The sequence below is a fragment of the Aedes aegypti genome, chromosome 3, assembly GCF_002204515.2.
Source record: "Aedes aegypti strain LVP_AGWG chromosome 3, AaegL5.0 Primary Assembly, whole genome shotgun sequence".
In the NCBI taxonomy this organism is placed as follows: domain Eukaryota; kingdom Metazoa; phylum Arthropoda; class Insecta; order Diptera; family Culicidae; genus Aedes; species Aedes aegypti.
The window spans coordinates 185,661,410-185,684,736 of record NC_035109.1 but is presented as its reverse complement, the minus strand read 5'-3'; the positions used below and the strand labels follow the sequence as shown (position 1 = coordinate 185,684,736).

Below are 23,327 nucleotides of genomic sequence, written 5' to 3'. Positions count from 1 at the left end.
TATTACAATGTTGTTGCGCACGAAAAACAGTTGCTGGTTTGAGAAGTTGTCTAAAAATGCGTTGCATTGTTATTCAATGCAGGGAATCTTCAACTAGACTTGTTTGATGTTTCAGCGATGCTGTATTTTGAAAGAATAAACACATCTTAATGAAGAAAGAGTATACATGGCACCGTAAAACGACAAAAAAGTAGACTTGTGATTTCATTCACCATCGTTCTTCCTTGACCCAATCTCACCACCATTTTTAATGTTTTAGACACCGTACCGAAAAAAATATTTTTTTGTGGAAAAATCAAATAGATTCCGGAAAATACATGCGAGTTGTATTGAAAAGACTTTCAACCTTCTACTTATAGAACAAAATGTAATAAAATACATGCGTTATACTTTGCACAGGAAAAATTTAATGCTGTAAATTTTGTCTAGTTTCAACATCCAAGTTTGTTGATATATTGAACAAAAACTAATATTTTTTTAAATGTATATTGTGATTAATTACGTGTAATAATATGTTCCCTAACATATGAATTATAAATTTTAGTAATATCAGCGTTATTAGCTGAAATATTTCATAAATCATATTTTTCCGTTTTGACCCAATCTCAACCCCCAGACCCATTGTCACCCCCATCGAAGGTACTTCAAACTTAGAGGGAATGATCAACAACGTTTAAGCATAGGGGAACAAAACTTTTAAATTTACATCTAACTATCGGGTTAGCCTGGACTTGATCTACCGATTTCGTAGTAATTTTTTAATCAAATGTAATAGATTTTATACTCAACCAAGGTGCCCCGATAGACTGTAATTATCAGAAACAACTCGTAACCTCACTTTTTACCTGTTCTACGAATCTAAAAATGGATAATTCGGCATATTTAGTTTATTAAACACAAAGTAAATGGTTGTAATCTTCCTTTCTAACAAAGCTCTATTTGTTAGATGCTAATTTGCTACTGAAAATCCAGAATTTGTAATCGCGGAACAGGTAGATTTGAGGTTAGGGAATCTCCACTGGTAATTATTAAAACAAATATACATCAAAACTGAGTACTAGGCCTATTAAAAAAAATCCCTAGGAGGAATCTCGAGAAATCTTGTTTTGAAGTTTTTAGTTAAAAATTGCCATATAATTCATACTAGAATTATTCAATAGCACCGATAACCCTACAAAAACACCCAACAAGTAGCCCTAGTATAAAATTGTTACTGTTGTTATAATAAGAAATATTCACAACTGACTTATAAATTGGCTTAACGGTGATGTTATGTCGGACAAAAGAAAAAAATTTCTGCTGAATATTATTTATTTACAGCTCATTTTTATACTTTCACACTAAGTCCGCAGCCCACTGTAGTCTTCCGTATTTATTTTTCCTTAATAATAGTTTCTTTATAGATCTGATACTACTCTTGGTGTACGTCTAGTTAAGTTCAATAAGTATTATCCTTAGCCTTTTACGATGAAATTATCATATTCTGTATTCTCAGCCACAAAAAAAAAATCACTTAAATTGAAACATCATCGTCACATGTCACAAGTTTTCCAAAATTACAAAGTCTTCAACCACTTCAAACACATTCCCAGTAAACATTATAGTGAAGTATTCCTCAGCATCAACATCACTAGGACTGCCACTTTCTCCTGCAACCATGTACTTCGTTTCGATAGAATTAATCGACATCTGTTTATTGATAAATAAATAAATAAATAAATAAATCAGCTGAAAAATACAATCAAGTGTAAGAATTGCATACGAGTGTCGACAACGTTTATGAAATTCTGGGCTGTTACAAAAGCTTCAAAATCTAATCCGCGAAAATCGCGACTTCTAAAACTCGATTCGCGACTGGAAGCACCAATCCGCGCTACAAAATAAAAATCAAGAATTTTTGCTCATAATAAAAAATTGTAATACGGTGGTTGATCCAGTGGCAATGTGTAAAAACTGCTATTGGAATTTAGTAAGGAAATAGTAGAAAAAAAAATGAATATTTTATTATTTTTGCTTTTTTGCACCATTAATAGTACTTAGTACGTTCTTATAAGACTCAGTACTAATGGGAAATTAATGTAAACCACTATGTTTGCCGTTGAGATACGCTAATTTTGTTAATTGTTTGTTAAGAACAGGTTTGTTAATTGGTTAGTATTTGTTAGTAGAGTTAATATTATATTTTGTTAATTGTTATTTTGTTGTTTGTTAAATGTTAGTAAACTGTTAGATTATTATTATATATAAGAACAAAATTTGTTAACACGCTATCACCACACACTGAACAAGTCTAAGACAACACACATAAGATTGAGCCAAAAAGGGGAAAAAGGATTGCCACAGTTAAGTCCACGTCGAAAAGAGAAAATAAAGGATAAAAGGGATAGAGGGAAAGGGACAGGCATCTGGGTCGACCTGAGCTAAGAGCAAAGGCTATTCAAGTTAGAACCTCGAGGCAACCAGTTCGCAAATATAACCATAGACCTGGTGTAGTTGAAATAACCGTTGGTCAAGACGTTAAGTTTTTTTAACAGTCGGTGTGATAAATAACCTAATCAGGGCCCTCCGACACCCAGGTCGCTCGGTGGACGCTCCAAGATACCGAGTTCTCTACGCAGCCATCGTCCCGTCGATAATCGGTGGCATCCGTGAGCTCGAAGAGCGTGCCGCTCACCCCATAAACCCGTTAGTTATCAGGCCCGACCTGAATTCAGCCCAGCAACCCCCAGGACAACCCTCACGTGCTCCACTTCCGGCCGGCCGCAACGTTCCACACGCCACACCCAGACACTACACACACCAGTAAGTTGGAAAAAATATAAAGTTAAAAGCCAAGAAAGTGAGTTTTACTTGGGTTCTTGACCAGCTCCAACGTGCCGACCCTAAGAGTCTCACCCCTAAGGCAGGTCCTTCCGACCCGCCAGCTAACAACTATTATAGGAACATAAGTTAGCAAATACCACTACTACTGGAAGATGGTTCATGGAATACGGGAACATGGAAGCGCTTTATGAAAGGTGCAATAATTTTAATCATTCTTAGATTATTTTTTACGTGGAATAGAATAGAAAAACTTTTTAATTATGTACCTATTCAGATGTAAAAAATAGAAGCTTTCGTTATTTTTTGGCAATTTTTATTCCTTAACCTGTCACTATTGTCTCTAACACTGGCACATACGCCTAATTTCAAATCTTCAAATCATTCTATCAGTCTTTTTGAGCAAAAGAGGTGTTAATTCGAATACACGTATCTGTCCAATCAATACCTGAGAGAGAGGAGACAACTCACTGACAGCTGGCATGCTTTCTAGCCTTCTTTGACTTTTTTTTCAATTCTTGGGTAGTGCACAACGGTCAGATGAACTTATTTTGGTCAAAATCATATTTGCTTCATGTTGTTCGCTATTGAAAAGGATATGAATACAAAAAAAAAATCAATAGCAGTTCGTCAACACACAAATATATTTAGGTATTTTACTTTTCAAAATGTGAAATCATCGAAAAACACCTAGAAATTTGAATTACGTTGAATTGACGCTTTTTCACGTTCTGCCCACCGAATGTGTTGGATTTCCAGTGACAGTTGGTGACAGGTTCTCTTGACTTTTGGGGGCTTGCAATCTAAGCCAGCTATCTCCTCTCACTCAGATCAATACAAAGTGTGGACAAGGCGCCAAATTATGACCTAGTTTTAGCGAAACTCTTCAAAACTGAACAAAATGCAAATGTTTTCCGAGCAAATCTCCTTCTTTCCACATGAATATATCAAATTTGAATGAACTGCAAAACAGTTGGCGCGCATGAGTATAGAATTAAACAGTGACCATATTTAGCCATGCGAAAGGTCCAAAATTGAATATGTGCCATAGATAGCAGTGGCCGTCTAGTGGTTCCGTGGCAAGTTATGGGACTTTCAGAAAAGTGACCAATTCTTCAAATTGTTATGTGTCGCACGACTTTCTCCTACAGAATGTATGATAGGATGAAGCAATACGACATATAAAAATTAGCAAAACTTCTTAGTGAATGATCCAAAATAAAAGATCAGCTGGCTTAAATACGATTAAAATATCATTCGGTAATCTTATAAATGTACTCAATCCATGATCGTAACAAGTATTAAATGAAAGCCAAAAAATACAAACATATGCATTATTTCCATGTGTTATAAGAAACATATTTTTAAAATATATTTATCAATAAGTTGTATAAAATAATTAAATTTGATATCTGCACTACCGACAAAAGGTCAAGATGAAGCTGTGTCAGGATAGGTATGTTTTCTTTATCTAATTTCATATTAGATAGCAAGGTCATTGACTATTATTGAACTACATACAATTCTATTAGTTTCAAACGATCAGTTAATTATATCCGAAACACAATTTAAGAGTTTCATGTTTGTTGACAATGTATTGTATTTTTTATGCCAGTAATAATATATGAATAAAAAAAAATAATGAAAAACTTTTAATGTGAACCAGTTTGGAATGCTAATCTAATAATATATCAAAATAGCATGAAAGCACAGTGAAATTTCTATTCTAGCTTTATGCACTAGCAGAATGTTTAAAATAAGAAAATCGCTTTGTACGTTCATTACTTTTGCAGATTAGTGCCTTTGAGATCGTGAGTAGGGGTTAAAACAAGCCATGTTTAGATTATGGCACCTTAATTATAGTAGTACTTCCATAAATCTAAACAGTTTTGCCTTTACATGAACCATTTGTAAATAACATTTACCAAACAAATTAGGATTCAAACGTTTGCGTTTTTCAAATTATATTTTGTTAAATACAGCTTTATATATCTTCATAGAAGTATTAAATTTTCCTATACAACATATTATAGCATTGAATGTTAAAATATTTCAATGATACTAAAGAAAATGATAACTATACATAGAAAATGGGTGGCTCACTGACACGAAATAGAAAGTTGATGCCCATATTGCGATAGAGGTTTTGCACTTTCAGTGTACACAATGAGCAACGATTGAAGGTTTCCGCAGCATGATTTGGCAACGACTGCTGTAACAGCCCTGTAAATTGCATGGGTTAAAAAGGAGATGCGTTTCCAAATTTAATGTTCAACATTACATTCTGTAGCATATATATTTTTTTTTGCTTTGCAGTCGATGACTTTATTGGAAATTCCAGAGCTGTTAAATGACACGAATATCACGTGACTTTGACTATTGAGTATTGCTAATATCATCATTCCCCGCGAAAAAAGTAATCGGAAAATGTCTTTCTCGGTGACCTTTTTCTCATTACTGTCGGTTGGCAATATTTGCTGATGCGATATTTTGCACTGGAGGGTGCTATATGCGTTTTAATTTTTCCAAAATTTTGACATTTAACAGCATAGATTGGAATGAAGTAGAGATGAGATCGCAGCAGACAGCGAGCGCGAACGAATGTGTTGAAAATTTATCTGTCACGTTTTTATCGTCTCCGCAAATTTTTTGATTCGGCTGGTGTAGTTTTTGAAAATAAGTGTTTATAACGGAAATGAAACGGTTTATTCTGCACGCGTTCTGAATCCTGCAGCGATGTCTCGAAGAATATACTTAGATGATTATTTTTTTCCAAAATTTGTTCCAGTAAATTCTTTCCAGCAGTTAATCGATCGCCGTTCCCAGACATGCCCTTAGCCTATATCTTACAGTGCGTGGAAAAACCGATTAGCGACAACTATGAAATCAGAGTGAGATATTTCAGGTGTTACATCCCATCCTAGGTTCACCCTTTTTTTGGCTTAACAAATCCACTGGGCCTGCTTCTCAGCTTAGTGTACTAAGGGCACAGTTCCACAGTTATGAACTGTTCATTTGCTTGCATTTGCCGGTGGGAGTTGAACTCAGACACCGTCAGTATGGCTTTGCTTTGTAGTCGCGGACTTTACCACTAGGCCAAGAAAGGCCACTAGCTCCACCCTATCGTCCGTATTTCCGTCATTTATTGCACGGCTCATGTTAATCAAATCGCAGTCAGTAGTGTTTGAAGGCCAAGAACGTTCCGATTGTGCAGTGGCTATAGCTATATGATTCACTGTTACTGTTTAGCTGTTCTTGAGTGTATCATATCATGCTGCATCGGACGCCCGCCTCAGCTCAACTGGAGTCATCCTTCATTTCATCGTCATCGTGATTCAGTGGGGTATATGAGTAAGTAGTCGGATTTCTGCATAAGTTATACAACCCATTAGTTGCTCTACAAACAGACGGGTCAGTAGCATCAAGCTGTAATTAGACGCCGTAGTAAACATCCAATTAGAAAAACGGAAATTTGCTTGCACTTGAGGCGCCTCTGCCCAATGCAATCAATGAATATTGTTTAAAGGCGCAATTGAACGCGTGGAAGATGTGTATAGTCATTAAAAGAGTTGTTTTTGCCCATCAGAAGCAATATTCTTGATGCCGGTTGAGTTTGTCAAAGAAACGAAAAAACACATTATGACGCTTGTTTGTTTTAATTTAGCACCGCCAAAGAGATTGGCATCATGTCACACAGGACAACACGAAGTAATTTTGCCAATGGGGTCAGGGGGTGCGAAACAAATTCAAAGGATTTTTGAACTACATAGTGGTAATCACAAACAACGGATAAGAGCTTTCATTATATATTAATACTTAACATTCCTTGGCTTTGAAGCTATACCTTAGGCAGGAATGTTAGTTTGAACTTGGCATCCCCAAGTATAGACCATCTTTGTTCCTGTCACATGAGTGATGATTGTAAAAATAGCAAATTTGGGAAAGAAAGCTCTCATGTGGGGCCCAGATAGCCGTAGCGGTAAACGCGCAGCTATTCAGCATGACCATGCTGAGGGTCGTGGGTTCGAATCCCGCTGGTTGAGGATCTTTTCGTAAAGGAAATTTTCTCGATTCCCAGGGCATAGAGTATCTTCGTACCTGCCACACGATATACGCATGCAAAAATGGTCAATGGCACAGTAAGCTCTCAGTTAATAACTGTGGAAGTGCTCATAAGAACACTGAGCTGAGAAGCAGGCTCTGTCCCAGTTGGGACGTAACGCCAGAAAGAAGAAGAAGAAGCTCTCATGTGAACCTTAAAAGATTTCTTAGAACAAAAAGTTAAAAAAAATCATTTTCTGTGCCGTTCTCTTCTATAACCGATGCCACATTCAAATTAAAAATCACAAAATGGAATTTTTCGCTGTTACCTTTGTTACATACTGCAACGTATTTTTTGAGTGAAAACATTTGTGAATTTCAACCGAGGAAATCAAAAACCGGGTAAAACTAACCTGATGTTTGCTGAAAGGGATGGCAGAGCGTATTTCATAGCCTAGAGACTGTTCATTAATTACGCAAGATAATTTTTACTGACTTTTCAACCACAGACAATTAATACGTTTGTAGAAATATTCATTAAAAAAATACCGGGATTATCATGAGGAAAAACATAAGGAATTGCAGTATGTATCTAAATTGGATAAATTTTAGAAGGAATCATTAAATAAATTATAGTTTGGATTCTTATAATGAAATATATTTAGAAATCTTTGTTGAATTTAATGTGTTTTCAATAGTATTACTTAAGAAATTTCCAAATGTATTCCTGTTTTATAGTTTATAATTTTCTGTGATTTTTCAATTTATTTATTTACTTGTTCAAATCAGTGTAGCATAAGTTAACTTCCTTTTAAAGCGCTACAATTAGTCATTATTGAAGAAATACATTGAATTTAGAATTATATTTCTAATTTAGTTGATTCCCCCTGTTGAACCATATGACGCATTCTTGCTGAAAGCTTCGAAAATTTGTAATTGTATGCCCTTTACAAATAGGGTATTCGCAAAGTGTGCTAAATTGGATCACGGTATTATGAAGTTTCTAGCGATAGCTTTGGAAAGGGTTTAGGGTTTCGTATAAGAGTGCAGGTGCTGCAAATTCAATTATCTTGAACAAATTTAGACACTAAAATTGGCAACATACATGACGAAATTGGGGCCCAGATAGCCGTAGCGGTAAACGCGCAGCTATTCAGCAAGACCAAGCTGAGGGTCGTGGGTTCGAATCCCACCGGTCGAGGATCTTTTCGGGTTGGAAATTTTCTCGACTTCCCAGGGCATAGAACCTGCCACACGATATACGCATGCAAAAATGGTCATTGGCATAGTAAGCTCTCAGTTAATAACTGTGGAAGTGCTCATAAGAACACTAAGCTGAGAAGCAGGACGCTGGGACAGAGCTTGCTTCTCAGCTTAGTGTCCTTATGAGCACTTCCACAATTATTAACTGAGAGCTTTCTCTGCCAAAGTTGCCATTTTCGCATTCGTATATCGTGTGGCAAGTACGATAATACACTATGCCCAGGGAAGTCAAGGAAATTTCCATTACGAAAAGATCCTGGACCGACCGGGAATCGAACCCAGACACCTTCAGCATGGCTGTGCTTTGTAGCCGCGGACTCTAACCACTAGGCTAAAGAAGGCCCCTCAATGGAATTGCAATTGAACAAGTTGATGAGCATAAATATCTTGGTATATGGCTTGGTTTTAAATTGAATAGCGTCCTAAACTGTTTAACGAAATCTTGTTTTTATTTGATAACACGAAAGAGCATGCTCCCGTAACTACTTTAGCAATTGTTCCCGCTCAAATAACGGCTATATCATATTTAAACTTAATTTTTTAAAATGGTTCCAAATATGAACCATGACACTTTTAATCATGTTTGACGTTCACTTTACCGTAGGGGTTATAGTTTTAACACTGGGGTTGTTCCTAGCTGTTATTTCGGAAGGGACACGGAAAACAAAATACATCAAAAATTTGAGTTTAAACCAAGGGGTGTGACAAAATCTTAAAAACATTAAAACAATTTTTTTTTGGCTTAAACCAACGAAAACATTTAAAAATTGAGTAAACATGTGTTTTTGGTCTAAATTTAAGCATTTTGTACTAAAATTGGGACAGGGCTTTATGACCCTATTGGAACATTCATATTCAACAAATTCATAGTATTCTTCAAGAAAATCCTTCAGGGAAAAGAATTTTTCTTGGGAAATTTCGTCACGAAATAATTTCTAAGGTTTCACCAAGACCTAGACATGATTCAGATATTTTCCAGAAATTTCTCGACTTCTTCCAGAGACTCCTCCAAAAATTTCTCAAAGAAGTCCTCCAAAGATTCCTTCATGAATTTCATCTGCAATTTCTCTATTTTGCAATGGCTCTAAAGAGTTTCTCAAAAGGATTCCTCTAGGAATTTGTCCCAGGATTCCCTCAGTAATTCATCCAAGAGCTCCTTCAGAGATTGTTGAACGAATTTCTTTAGTAACATTTCCCCAGCTAATATTTCAGAGATACTTTCGAAAACTTCTTCAGGGATTATGCTATTTTCTCCAAAAATTCCCTTGAAAGTTTTCTCCGAGAAATATTTTAGATATTTCCCAGAAATTCTCGTAATTATTCCAAAAATGTCTTCAAATAATTTTCAAAGAGATTCCTCCACAGCAAGTTTTTGAGCTTTTTCGCAATTGGTTAGTAATAATTTGTTTTCCTCTTTCAATGCCGGTATTGGCTTCTGAGGTTTTTTCAAAATTTTAGATAATTTCCAAATGGGCTTAGATCCAGGGACTAATTGAGAAATTTTATTTTCAAATTTTTTGTTTCTCAATTGTGCAAAACGTTTCTTGATTTCTTTCTGCAAATCCTGCCATATCATTTTCATAGCAGGATCGCGAGTGCGTTGAAATTGCCTTCTCCTCACGTTTTTAAGGCGGATCAAGAGTTTAAGATCATCGTCTATAATCACGGATTCAAATTTTACTTCACATTTTGGAATTGCAATGCTCCTGGCTTCAACAATGGAATTTGTTAAAGTTTCAAGAGCATTGTCAATATTCCAGTCGGCTCGAAAATAATTGAAAGTTTAGCTGATAGGATTGAGAATCGCTTCATGGGATATTTGAAACGTAACAGGAATGTGTTCAGAATCAAAATCAGAATGAGTAATTTATTGGCTACAAAGATGACTAGAGTTGGTTAAGACCAAATCAATCGTAGATGGATTTCTAGAAGAGGAAAAACACGTAGAGCTATCAGGGTATTGAATTGAGAAATAAATTGAAGAGCACTCATCAAATAAAATTCTGCCGTTGGAATTACTTTGAGAATTATTTAGTGATAGATGTTTGGCATTAAAGTCAAAATGTCAATGACAAAAAATTTTGACTTATTGCGAGTCAATTAACTTGCTGTCCAGAGCATTGAAAAGGCAAATAGGCAGCTATGAAAGTATATTTACCAAGCTCTGTTTCAACAGAAACACCTAAAGTTTCAAAAACTTAGTTTCAAATGACGAAAACAGTTGATGTTTTATACGCCTATGAATGATGATTGCAACTCCCCCACATGCCCCATCAAGTCGATCATTACGATAAACAAAAAAGTTTGAATCTCTTTTTAGTTTGGATCCAGGTTTTAAATATGTAAGAAAATTAAATAGCTCGTCCTCTTTACCATTAAAGGAACGAGCATTCCAATTTTAAATATTCAAATTATTATTTGGATCCATTAGAAAAACGTAATCCAATAACAATTTGATTTGTAAATTTTACACCAACTTGGACTGCTTCAGTCATAGTGGTGACTTTGTACATTGCATCAATCATTGTTCAATTGTTCAGTTAGAAAATTAAAATCAGAGGCACACATATCACTTGAAGTGGGTACATTTAATGATTTTCCGTTAGAATTTTCGGTAGACGAAGCGGTGGAGTAGAAGTTTCCTGTGGCGGCAAAGTTTGTTTTCCATTTGATTTGAAACAATTAGAATGGGTACTCATAGTATGAATAGTGGAGGAGTTCAAATTACCTGCTACGATATCAGCAAAGGATTTTCCGGTGGTAGATACATTCGAAATTAAAAGATTCGAACGGCTACCCGACGGATTAAAATTAGTTTGTTAAAGAGCATGATTATGATCTACCTGATGGGTATGGTTCTTGATCAAGCGATCATTAACCGAAAAATGAGCGTTGTTCGATACTCTACCAGGTAAATTCCGGAAACGACCGTTATCGTAACGGATATTATCTTTCATCTGCCTGGCACGAGCCTCGACGACTCGCCTACACGAAGGGCAAGCATATAAATTTATCGGTATTCTCTTAACTGGACAGACGTCCTTGGTGTGAGAAGAACCTCCGATGCGCACAGAAATGTGTCCTTGGTTTTCCCTGTTGCAAATAAGGTACTTTTTTTTGTAGAACTTCTTCTGAGATCTAAGCGTCCAAAGTTTCAAAAATACGCTGTTTTTAGACCTTTTTTACACATTTTCCGCTTTTGAATTTATTTTTTGTTTTAGTAAAACTAAAAAAAATAAATACTGACAAGAAAATGAAGCAATAGACATGCTACAAGTCAGTGTTTTAAACTCATAGAAAAATAAAAAAAATAAGTTCGAAAAAACTGCCCATATTGCCCCCAATGGCTCTTTTAAATTTCATCATTTTAGAATGATAAAATTAGACTGTTAGAATGTTTTTTAAAATTCAATCTTTTTGCACGGCGTGTTTATAAATATTATTAACTTTCAAGTGTAGTGAAAAAAATAATTGATTGATATAATTTTACAACCAAAAATAGGGTGCTAATTTCACCCCATCAGTAGAAAATCGACTCCAAAAATTTCAAATTTTGAAATCTCTCATTCATTCGGGAATTTTATAAGAAAACGGAAATCATGCAGATCTAGTGTATTGATCTAAGAATCGTTGGAAATCACGTAAAAATCCAAAGTTTCCATAATGTTTTCAACACTTTTATCGACTTTTTTTTTAAGGTGGCCAAACTACCAGGGGAAAGTGGCCCTAACTTTTATTCGCACAGAGAGAAGGTTAAAAATTCACTATTGAAGTAAGGTACCGTGGGGTAAGTGGGTAATGGATTTCGCATAGTTGGGATTCTTCAAATCCTAGAGGCTTTAAATTAAAACAAATGAGGTCGTGTATATTTTTCAGCTTGACTCCCACCAAATATAAGCAGTATGCTGAAATTTATTTTTATGTAAAATTGAAGAAAAAAGTTCAGAAAAAGTTTTTGAAACACATCTCCTTACTTTTCACTAGCCCCACAAGTGGGGCAAGTGAAAAGTTCATCGTTTTGAATAATAAATTCAAAAACTAGCAGTTATATTCACGATTTCTATTACCTTTAACATTTGTTAAGGCGTCCCAATGAACAATAACATAAGTAACATGTAAACAAAGAAAATTTTATTCTTGTTACTTGTTTGTTGGAATGATTCGACAACATTATAACTGCAACATTTCCAATGTTAGTTCATAGGACAGCAATTGCATTTCTACTCTGTAGAATTTACACCGCTAGTTATTTGTTAAGAAAATCGGATATGACGTCGGATAGCTCATCGGGGGAATTCAAACGGAATCCTTCAATAAAGTGTTTAGAAACTTTTTTATGTGGTTACACCTATACCCCATTTTTTATGTTTTGAACTAGCTTTACATAGACATTCCACGAGATTTACATGCGTTCTTTTATGTTAGAACTTTTCAATCAACGTCTTCCTTTTAATCGGCTGTCCGAAGTAAACACATTAATATCGTAATATTTGGCAACCTTTTTTAGAGAAGTTCCATTATTTGGCCATGATAATAACATTTAACGCTTTGGGTATAGTGTTTCTTGAAATATCAGCACGTTCTGTTGTTCTATGATAATTGAGAACCTTGCATAGTTATAGCTACCTAAAGAGAAAACACAAATTCAATCTCTAAAGAGAAACTTTTCACTTGCCCCACGTGATTAGAAAATCGACGGTGTTTCAATTTAGTTATTTTTAGGTCTACGTCGAATGAATTCTAAAACTTTTTTTTATTGCAGTTTAAAACTGTCAGAGGGGACAACTTAGAGGTGATAGTTGACAGGTTAACGATTTTTCGCTCTAGTATGCAATAATGGCTGAAAAATTTCAGAAATCTCTTACCTATCGTAATGTTCTCAATGGCCTCAAAGGTTTACGCATGAGTTTAAAGCGTTAATTCACATACTGAGTTTAATATACCAATTATTTTCACTTACCCCATTTACCCACTTGCCCCGCGGTACCTTACTCTAAGATGAGTATGGAATCACATTCTAGCAACTATTTTTTTTTGTATTTAGGGGCGGTCCATTAATTACGTAAGACAATTTTGGCAGTTTTTAGACCCCCCTCCCCCCATGGTAAGATTTTTTGTATGAAAATTAAAAAAGTTTGTATGGCGCGTAAGAAATCTCACAATACCCCCCACCCCCCCTCCCCCCATAATCCCTTACGTAATTAATGGACGACCCCTTATCTGATTTTATTTTGGGTTTTCGCGAGTTCGTCGAAAACCAATGGAGCGCTGAAGCTACCATGGGAGAGAGAGGTTTAATTGTGGACACAGTGTAATACGAGAAATGCAAACAAAGACAGTATTTTACTTATTGCAATACAAATTCATTCATATAGTAGGTAAGTTTAAGAAAAAAACAGCTTTGTTTAAAAGCGATGCACCCTAACAAGCCGTTCATGTGCATTGGACGAAGGAATTATATTGTTCGGTTGTTCGATGTATGCGTGACCCTCCTAAATAGTTTTGATTGTCCGCATCTATCAGTTTCTTGAATGGAAGGCAGATATCTGCTGACCGGCGTGGAATGTTCCGGCCTGATAGAAAATAGAAATGTTCTTCTGGGTCTACTAGTTAGTTGCATAACAATAAAACTGCAACTCTTAGTCTTATGAGGGTTTTTTTGTATGGTATTGATTATGTAAATTAAATGGAATGTCATGCAAAGCCGGCAGATATTTCGACCGGGAGGTCTTTGAACTTTGAGGCGATGGAAGTAGTTATTAGTTTGCTTGAAAGGCTATCAATCCGGATCTTGGAAGATCTGCTATGTGGCCATGGGAAACCATTTGAGGTTATAGGAAAATATTGATTTTTCGTCCCAGACGAACGACTGACTGACACTGACCTTTCCTGACACGCAGGCACATTCTGGGGTGAGGTAACCAAAAATAGAAAGAAAATCCGGCAACCGGAGACCTACCTCGAAGATTTTCACCAGCAGCTGCACGTACATCCGCCGGACGCCCAAAGATTTGCCCATCGAAGCCAGGAAGATGATGAAAAACATCAACGACAGTAACGGGGCCAATGTAATCATCGACAGGAACGCACTGATTGACGCCAGCAGGACCATTGTGGATTGTTATTTTCACCTTTCCGGACACTAAAATAAAACTTGTCACTGGATCCAAACCCGAAAATCCTATTTTTCTTCCAACAGCCAATCACTTTATCACCATCACTAGCGCGGTTCGCGATTCAAGCACTTCCCGTAAATCCGCCAAATTTTGTTCCGTCACTCTACGCCGAAAACGACCCGCGTTTATGAATTCTCGACATGTAAATAGCCAATAAAGTCTTCCCGATGACCATGCAACCGAAAATGCGGTCCTTCAGCTACAAGCGCAGTCAACAAATTGACAGGTTTTTGCGTTGCTGTTGCTCGGCTCTCAGCTTGGCTCAGGAGGACGGATGACGGATTACCGTTCGTCAGCAACAACTGATGCTACACGCAAACAGACATATCATCCAGCCAGTGTTGCCACATTTTTCCGACTCTCATCTGTGTTTTCGGCTGAAAAAATCTTTTTTATCTTAAGTCAACCTCCAAAAATCTTGGTATAAATCTGTGTCGCAAAAATATCCAAAATTTTTATTTTTTATATCAGCCAGAATATGTGCAAGCGTATTTTGACTGTTTTTGGCTTGTCATCAATTTTTAATTTGAACTAATTATTTTAAAAATAAGTTAAAAGTTCCAATAGTTTCTAAAATATTAAAATTCTTAAGTTTTTGAGAAAAACTATACAGAGTAATAGCATTTATGATTAATATCTCCCAAAACCGTGTCATAAACTTGTGAAATATCCTAAAATCTTCAAAATCTTTTTTATCCCAAGATTCTGTGATCTGTGATTACAGATATCTGTAGGCAATAACAAGAAAAAATCTGTGTGATTACAGATAAATCTGTGTATGTGGCATCACTGCATCCAGCTGTCGTCCGAACCGGGGGGTCGCCCACAGGAAAGTCCGATCCTATACATCTCTATACAAATATGATTTTGTATAGTTTTTCAACAAATCGTCTAAAATCATAGGAAATTTATACTGTTAATATCTGTTAATTATCAAATAATGTAACAATATAACAACTACATCAAGCAAAACAAAATCATTTGCTCTACTGCACAGATCAAAATATGTGATCCAAATAAAGTACCTATTTAAAAATCGAACTGACTTCAATATTTTTCAATCTAATGGCCCCTCGGCTTGAGCTACATCATCATAACGGTTTCGAAAAATGCTATGCCATCTGACGTTGTGAATATATTACATGTGCATTACATATATGTGAGGGGTATTCATTAGGGAAGCATCGAGGCGCGTGCTTCGAAAGCTTTCGTTCAGATGCACGCAAGTAATTTTACACACAGTCCTTGAGTAACGAAGTCTATATTTATAAATTAAGTTTACAAAATATAATATATAATAACTCCATTATTGTCACGCGTCTACTTAGGCTCGATGCTGCCATCTGCATGCAGTTTACTCGATGAGTGAAGCATCGAAAAGTTCGCATTGCAGCGAACTTTAAAATGCATAGGGGGATTATGGGGCGAAATGGACACTCCCTAACTCAGGGCTGCTCAACTTACGGCTCAACCGACCCATGACTTCATTTATTTTTCGGCGCGAGTTTGAAGAATCTACGTAATTTTGCCCCATAACTGTTCTGCCAACTTCAAGTTAGATCATAGCAAGGCTAATGGATTACCTGCTTTGCTTTTGTCCACAGTTGATCAGCAGAAGTTTTCTCGTTTCATTTTGTATGGGGAAAGGCATCTAACGAGTGTTTTCCTAAAATTGGGAACCATTTTTGAAAAAATATTTGGTAGGTGTGATAGTCATTATCATCACGCACAACCGGTACCAAATATTTTTTCAAAAATGGTTCCCAATTTTGAGAAAACACTCGTTAGATGCATTTCGCTGTACAAATATTTTTCGCGTTACCTTTTAGCGATTTTTCGTGCATAGACACTAGCGCATGTGCGTTACGGTGTGGCGAGTAGCGAATCAGGGCATGCATCTAACCAATGGGTTACATGCATGCCCTGATTCGCTACTCGCCACATAGTAACGCACTTGCACTAGTATCTATGCACGAAAAATCGCTAGCAGGTAACGCGAAAAATATTTGTATGGCGAAATGCATCTAACGAATTATTTCTCAAAATTGAGAACTTTTTCGAAAAAATATTTGGTACCGGTTGTGCGTGATGATGATGGCTATCACGCCCACCAAATATTTTTTCGATTGATGCTTTCATTTACGAGTAATTTGAAGTTAGATGCCTTTCCCCATACAAAATGAAACGAGAAAACTTCTGCTGATCAACTGTGAGCACGAGCAAAGCAGGTAATCCATTCGCGTCTACGAAGGTAATTACCACAGTTGACCCTATGCGTGAAGCTTCCAATCTTTTACATGGCAAAGCATAGGAAGTCAATTTTCAAATGCTTCTAAATAATTCAAAACACTTTTTAATGGATTACCTGCTTTGCTCTTGTTCACAGTTGATCAGCAGAAGTTTTCTCATTTTATTTTGTATGGGGAAAGACATCTAACATTAAATATCTTGTGAATGAAAGCTTTTATAGAAAAAAATATTTGGTTTGCGTGATAGCCATCATCATCACGCACAACCGGTACCAAATATTTTTTCGAAAATAGTTCCCAATTTTGGGAAATAATTCGTTAGATGCATTTCGCCATACATGGAGTTCCTGTTATTTCACATAACAATTTATGAAAAAAGGTTAAGCCGTTTTATTCAGTTACTTGCCATACATGGAGTTCCTGTTATTTCACATAACAATTTATGAAAAAAGGTTAAGTCGTTTTATTCAGTTACTTGCGACGTTTTTCTACCAGTATAAAATCGACTCAAGTAGTGTTTTATTTGTTTTGATTCGTGCGTGGTTAAGTCACTTTGTCTCTCCATACAGCGGGGCGGCGAAAGTAGTGGTTAGGTTGCGAAAGTTAAAAATCTTACTTACGTCGTTTTGTAAATTCGGAAATTAAACGTTCTAAAAGTGAAAAATCGAGTTGGTTCAGAGCGAAACGTGTAGAATTTCGTCTGCGAAACACGTTGGATCGATAAAATAAGTTTGTATACTTTTTTGACTTGAGTCTATATGAATAAGTGTTCGAGAACTATAGAATTAGCAGCATATTGAGAAAAAAATATAAAACTCAAAATTATATGCCTATAATGTAGCCCATCAAAAGTATATCAACATATACTGAAAGGATTTTAAATAACTATTGTAGTTAATTTTATATGAGCATTTGAAATTTCGCTAACTATACCTTGCCGGGTAAAATTTTCGACGATTTACGCATCGGGCAAACTTTTCCCAGATGGTAGCACCGTACCTTCGTACACTCAAATAAGGGAGATATTCAAAATGGATTACCTGTTTTGCTCTTGCCCACAGTTGATCAGCAGAAGTTTTTTCGTTTCATTTTGTATGGGGAAAGGCTTCAACTTCAAATTCCTCGTAAATAAAAATATTTGGTTGGCGTGATAGTCATTAGTATCACGCACAACCGATACCAAATATTTTTTCGAAAATAGTTCCCAATGTTGAGAATTAATTCATTAGATGCATTTCGCCGTACAAATATTTTTGCGTTACCTTTCAGCGATTTTCGGTGCATAGGTTAAAGAGACTAGACGTGCCGGATTATCCGGGACAGATCAATTTTTAACTTGACAGTACAGTATCAATACTTTTCATTTCCTTACTCTGTGCAATATTGGATGCATCGCATTGTAGATGTTCTTAAGAGGTAGAATTTAAAATTTTAGTGCAGTATCCATAGGAACCTTGGGTGTAATTTAAAAAAAAATGCTGCCTAATACCTCGCACTCCACATCATGGCTCGACATGAGTTTCTGGATATATCCCTAACGAATGGTTCCCAGAAAACGCTGTCAGTGGTTTCCTGGGGAGATCTTTGCCAGATTCATTTCAAAAACTTCGATTGATTTTCTGTGAGATTATTATTGACATTCTTGCAAGCGCATTCTAATGAAATCTTAATGGAAACTTAACAGAAGCTTCTTTTTGAAAATCCTCAGATTCTTTGTAAAACCATGTTTCGAGAAATCTTAGGGGCATCTATTTGTGTGATCTTTAATAAATCTCCGTAAAAGGTTTTAACTGCCCATAAAGGCATAACTGTCCCATATGGGAAAAGTAGGCATTGAGAAAATAGCGCTGCTTCGCTCTTGTTCACAGTTGATCAGCAGAAGTTTCCTCGTTTAATTTTGTATGGGGAAAGGCATCTAATTTTAAATTTCTCGTAAATGAAAGCATTAATCGAGAAAATATTTAGTAGGCGTGATAGTCATATTACGTACAACCGGTACCGAATATTTTTTCGAAAAAAGTTCCCAATTTTGAGAAATAATTCGTTAGATGCATTTCGTCATACAAATATTTTTCGCGTTACCTTTTATCGAGTTTTCGTGCATAGACACTGCACTGAAATGAATTTTATTGTAGGAACTACTGAATCCATAGTAAAATTAAGAACTGCACCAATGATCTTCAACCGACTACATTAATCTGTTAACTTTACCAAAATATAGTCATCATCACTGCACAAGAAAATATATTCTGTTTATTTAACAACAGTTATAGTATTTATGATTAGAAACATTCTAGATCTGACAAGTTTGGCATTATACTTTTGACCACAATATGTTGTACGCTGGGTGTCACGGATCGAAATACAATGCTGTGTAGTCGAAGTTACTACACGGAGAACAAAATATAGTGTTCGTAATCATTTTTCCGGTCAATATAACTATATTTTAAGGTTAATTTGGAGATAACTAAAAATATAGTTGAATTGACACTATATTGTTAAACATAACTATACCATATAGTTGTTGATAACTATATTTTTGATTGAATTTACAAACGTCAAACGTCAAAATTTAACTATATTTTTGTTGACTCAAAGTGAATTTTATTGAGTTTACAATATTTTGCAATGTTTACTCAGCATTTTGTTCTGCTTTATCAACATATCTGAAAAGATTCGGTGCTGCTTTATCGATCTAAAAAAAAATATGCAAAAATGAAAACAAAGGGCGAGTCGACAAACTTGATATGTGGTCTCCTGCGACAAACTTGATATGTGGTCTCCTGCGTGAGAGGTGGTCATCTTAGCACCTACACTATTCCTTGCAAGTTAGAAGTAAGTAGATTTGTGAGCATGACTTGAATTCTAGGGAGATGAATGTTTCCGAATAGTGATAATTATCAAAATTATAATTGTTATAAGGACAAGTGGATAGCTCAATCAAAGAAGTGTGTTTATTTGATTTGACGTTAATTTAGTGTTGGCGTAAGTTAATTTTATTTCGAAACAACTATTTGTGCGTAGGTAAAAGTAAATGACAGGATTGTAATCTTAACATACAGAAATTCTTCTGCGTGTATGGACATAGTCACATTTACTGCACTTCTCAGTGATTTTCACCAGATTATAGCAAACTTAACAGATTTTTGTAGTCGGTTGAAAATCGTTGGTACAGTTCTTAATGGATTACCTGCTTCGCTCTTGTTCACAGTTGATCAGCAGAAGTTTCCTCGTTTAATTTTGTATGGGGAAAGGCATCTAACTTCAAATTTCTCGTAAATGAAAGCATTAATCGAAAAAATATTTGGTAGGCGTGATAGTCATCATTATTATATACAACCGGTACCAAATATTTTTTCGAAAATAGTTTCCGATTTTGAGAAATAAATCGTTAGATGCATTTCGTCATACAAATATTTTTCGCGTTACCTATTAGCGGTTTTTCGTGCATAGATACTAGCGCAAGTGCGTTAGTATGTGGCGAGTAGCGAATCAGGGCATGTATGTAACCCATTCTACCATGGAATCTGTAGATTATACAACAAAATTTGTTTGCGTGAAGCGCAAGTGCGTTACTATGTGGTGAGTAGCGAATCAGGGCATGCATGCGCCACATAGTAACGCACTTGCGCTAGTGTCTATAGGGCACTTGCAGCCTATGTTTAGTGTGCCCAACGGACCACTTTGATTTTGCTGGGAAACGTTTCGTAACGTGTTTTGCGTTTCAAACCGTTACCCAGCAAAATCAAAGGGGGTCGTTGGGCACACTTTTGTTTGCTGCAAGTGCCGTAATAGGAAAAATCACGAACGTCGAGTGATGAGAACGATCAAGAACGAATGCATTGTAAGGAAACTGAAACAGAGAAAGAACGAAAAGAGCCATATTGGAATCTTCTGATGTGGGTTGGAGGATAACCCGATCTAGAAAATGTAAAAAAATAAATAATAATTGATTTGTTTGCAAATCTAGGTAGAATGAATTACCTGCTTTGCTCTTATCCACAGTTGATCAGCAGAAGTTTTCTCGTTTTATTTTGTATGGGGAAAGGCATCTAACTTCAAATTTCTCGTAATTGAAAGCATTAATCGAAAAAATATTTGGTAGGCGTGGTAGTCATTATCATTACGTACAACCGGTACCAAATATTTTTTCGAAAAAAGTTCCCAATTTTGAATAATAATTTGTTAGATCCATTTCGCCATACAAATATTTTTCGCGTTACCTTTTAGCGATTTTTCGTGCATAGACACTAGCGCATGTGCGTTACTGTGCGGTGAGTAGCGAATCAGGCCATGCATGTAACCCATTATTAATAATTGAATTTGTCGATAGAATAACTAATTAATAGAAATGAATTATACTGTCAATCTAAATTCAATCGGACACGAATGCACCACACTGGTGTAAAGTGTCGATAATAAACAAACAAACAAACAACGAAAAATCGCTAAATGGTAACGCGAAAAATATTTGCATGGCGAAATGCATCTAACGAGTTATTTTTCAAAATTGGGAACTATTTTCGAAAAAATATTTGGTACCGGTTGTACGTAATGGTAATGACTATCACGCCTACCAAATATTTTTTTGATTAATGCTTTCATTTACGAGAAATTTGAACTTAGATGCCTTTCCCCATACAAAATGAAACGAGAAAACTTCTGCTGATCAACTGTGGGCAAGAGCAAAGCAGGTAATCCATTGCGCACTTTTATTAGCGTTTCCGCACTTGTAAATACTTCTGCGATAGTCCAGTGGTGAAAGAAATGCGCAATAAAAAGAACTGATTTCGATGGGAAACGAGGCGATTCAGGAGACTCGGTCAGTATCGCTCGCATCTTCTTCACTATGGTGCGGTTGAAACGTTCCGCTACACCATTTTGCTGCAGGGTGTACCCGACCGTTGACTCCACTTGAATGCCTTTTGCATCATAGTAGGCCAGCTGCTCTTTTGAATTCCCAAATTTAGCCGTCGCCATCGCTTCGTATACCTTGAAATAATCGAACACTTGGACTTTGCCCACACACGTCCGTGTGCACGTGCTCCAGGGGCCTTCGAGTTTGCGATCTTGTGCCACAAAACGGCTGTCTTACCATGTTGCTCTCAGCGCAAGCGTCGCAAAATTTTGCATCACCATGGAGACCATCCAGCCCGTCCACCATCGCGGAATTTTTCAGCTTGAGCACATTCTTGAAACTAAGGTGCCCATACCGCTTATGCCACAGCTTATGCTACCGGCTGCCAATGCCGATCCACTTGGCAAACGATTCATCCGCAGATAAAAAAGATTGCCCTTCGATTTTGCCACACCGATGGTTTCGCCGTCCTTCGTCAAAATGGCACGATTCGGGCTGAATTCCACGTGCACGCCCGCGTTTAGCAACTTCGACAACGACATCAGGTTGTATTTCAATTGCTTGACGAGCAATACGTGCCCAAACGACAACGTGTACCGATTTTCTCCAACGCACAACCTGCCCTTCACGGTACCTTCCTTCGTTGCTACCAGCCTCTCACCATCCTTTGCACTGTCAATATGAAGCGGCACGTGCAGCTCGTGGATCTTCTGGAAGTAACCTTCATCGCCGACCATGTGGTAACTCACACCCGAATGTAGGACCCACTCGATTTCGTCCGACTTTTTCGACACCTTCGCTCCGGATACAAGCGCCACTGCCTTGTCAATCGGAATCTTCGCTACTTGAGCCCTATCGAAACGATTTTTCATTTTCGGGCAGGCAAACTTCTTATGCCCAATTTCTCCACATCCGGCCGTCGATTTCCGGATCTGGCCGCCACCACCACTCTTTCAGACCCGCTCGCAGCACTCGAACCGGATTCTCTTCCAGATCGCTTTTGCTCTTCCGCAAGAAGGCGTGCTTTGACGGTCTTAAGCTTCAGTTGGTCGTCCAAATTTTCCATCGCCGTGGTAACCACATCGTAACTAGGTGGCAACGAAATAAACAGCTGGCTCACCAGGTCGAGCTCCGTAATCGTGGCACCGGCATTCTTCAGCTGTCTTCCCAGCTCATCAAACCGACGGAAATAGTCCGGGGTTCCTTCCTCCATCCGCAACAACGCCATCGACCGTCCGATGTACATCTGGGCTTCAAAACCTTTTTTAGCGTAGGTATTTGCCAACGACTTCCACATCTGTTTTGCGGTTTGCTTGTCGCGAATGTACTCCAGATGGCTGTCCGCAATGTATGCCACCCGAAGCGCTTTGACTTTTTCGTCCTTTTCCAGGAAAACGGTCCTCGCTGGTTCCTCTGCCGGGGGGTCCTACGTGATGGTTTCCTTCACTCCATGCGCCGAAAGTTGGGTCTCCACCCGGAACTGAAACGGCTTCGAGAACTTTTTCACTTTTCACTGGCTCTTAGGTATGGCGTGACTGGGCCGATAACCTAAAGAGACACGTGGTAACACTAACAAACTGGTGGTTTATTGGAAACTGAATTCGGTTCTGATGACATGGTGATATTTATACTACTATGGTTGCTATGCAGTTGTTATATATAATGATCAGGGAAACCAACTGTATATAATAGAGATGGGCAAAATGGTCAAATTCTGAGAGTGAATCGTAGGTGACTCACTCGCAAAAGTGAATCGACTCTTTTGATCGATTCGGTAACTCATTTTATAAAACCAAAAATGATCATGGTGAAATACATGGAAACGAAAAATATAACAAGTTTTGAATGAGAAAATTTTTCGTACAACATTTTTACTATTCATACTTAATTGGCTATGATAAGTCCAATTAGAAATATTAT

General features: G+C 36.9%; 1 protein-coding gene across 2 annotated transcripts in view; it reads right to left on the bottom strand.

The window, feature by feature from the left end:
• LOC110679163 (glycerol-3-phosphate acyltransferase 3) overlaps positions 1–14,553 on the bottom strand; it is a 50,691-nt gene extending 36,138 nt beyond the window's left edge. The window contains exon 1 of one of the 2 annotated variants that reach the window (XM_021853247.1): positions 14,084–14,553. In XM_021853247.1, the coding sequence (XP_021708939.1) occupies positions 14,084–14,236 (153 nt within the window). In that variant the 5' untranslated portion in view covers positions 14,237–14,553. The remainder of the gene's footprint in view (positions 1–14,083) is intronic. The other variant, XM_021853246.1, reaches the window with a different exon arrangement.
• Between the last annotated feature and the right edge of the window lie 8,774 nt (positions 14,554–23,327).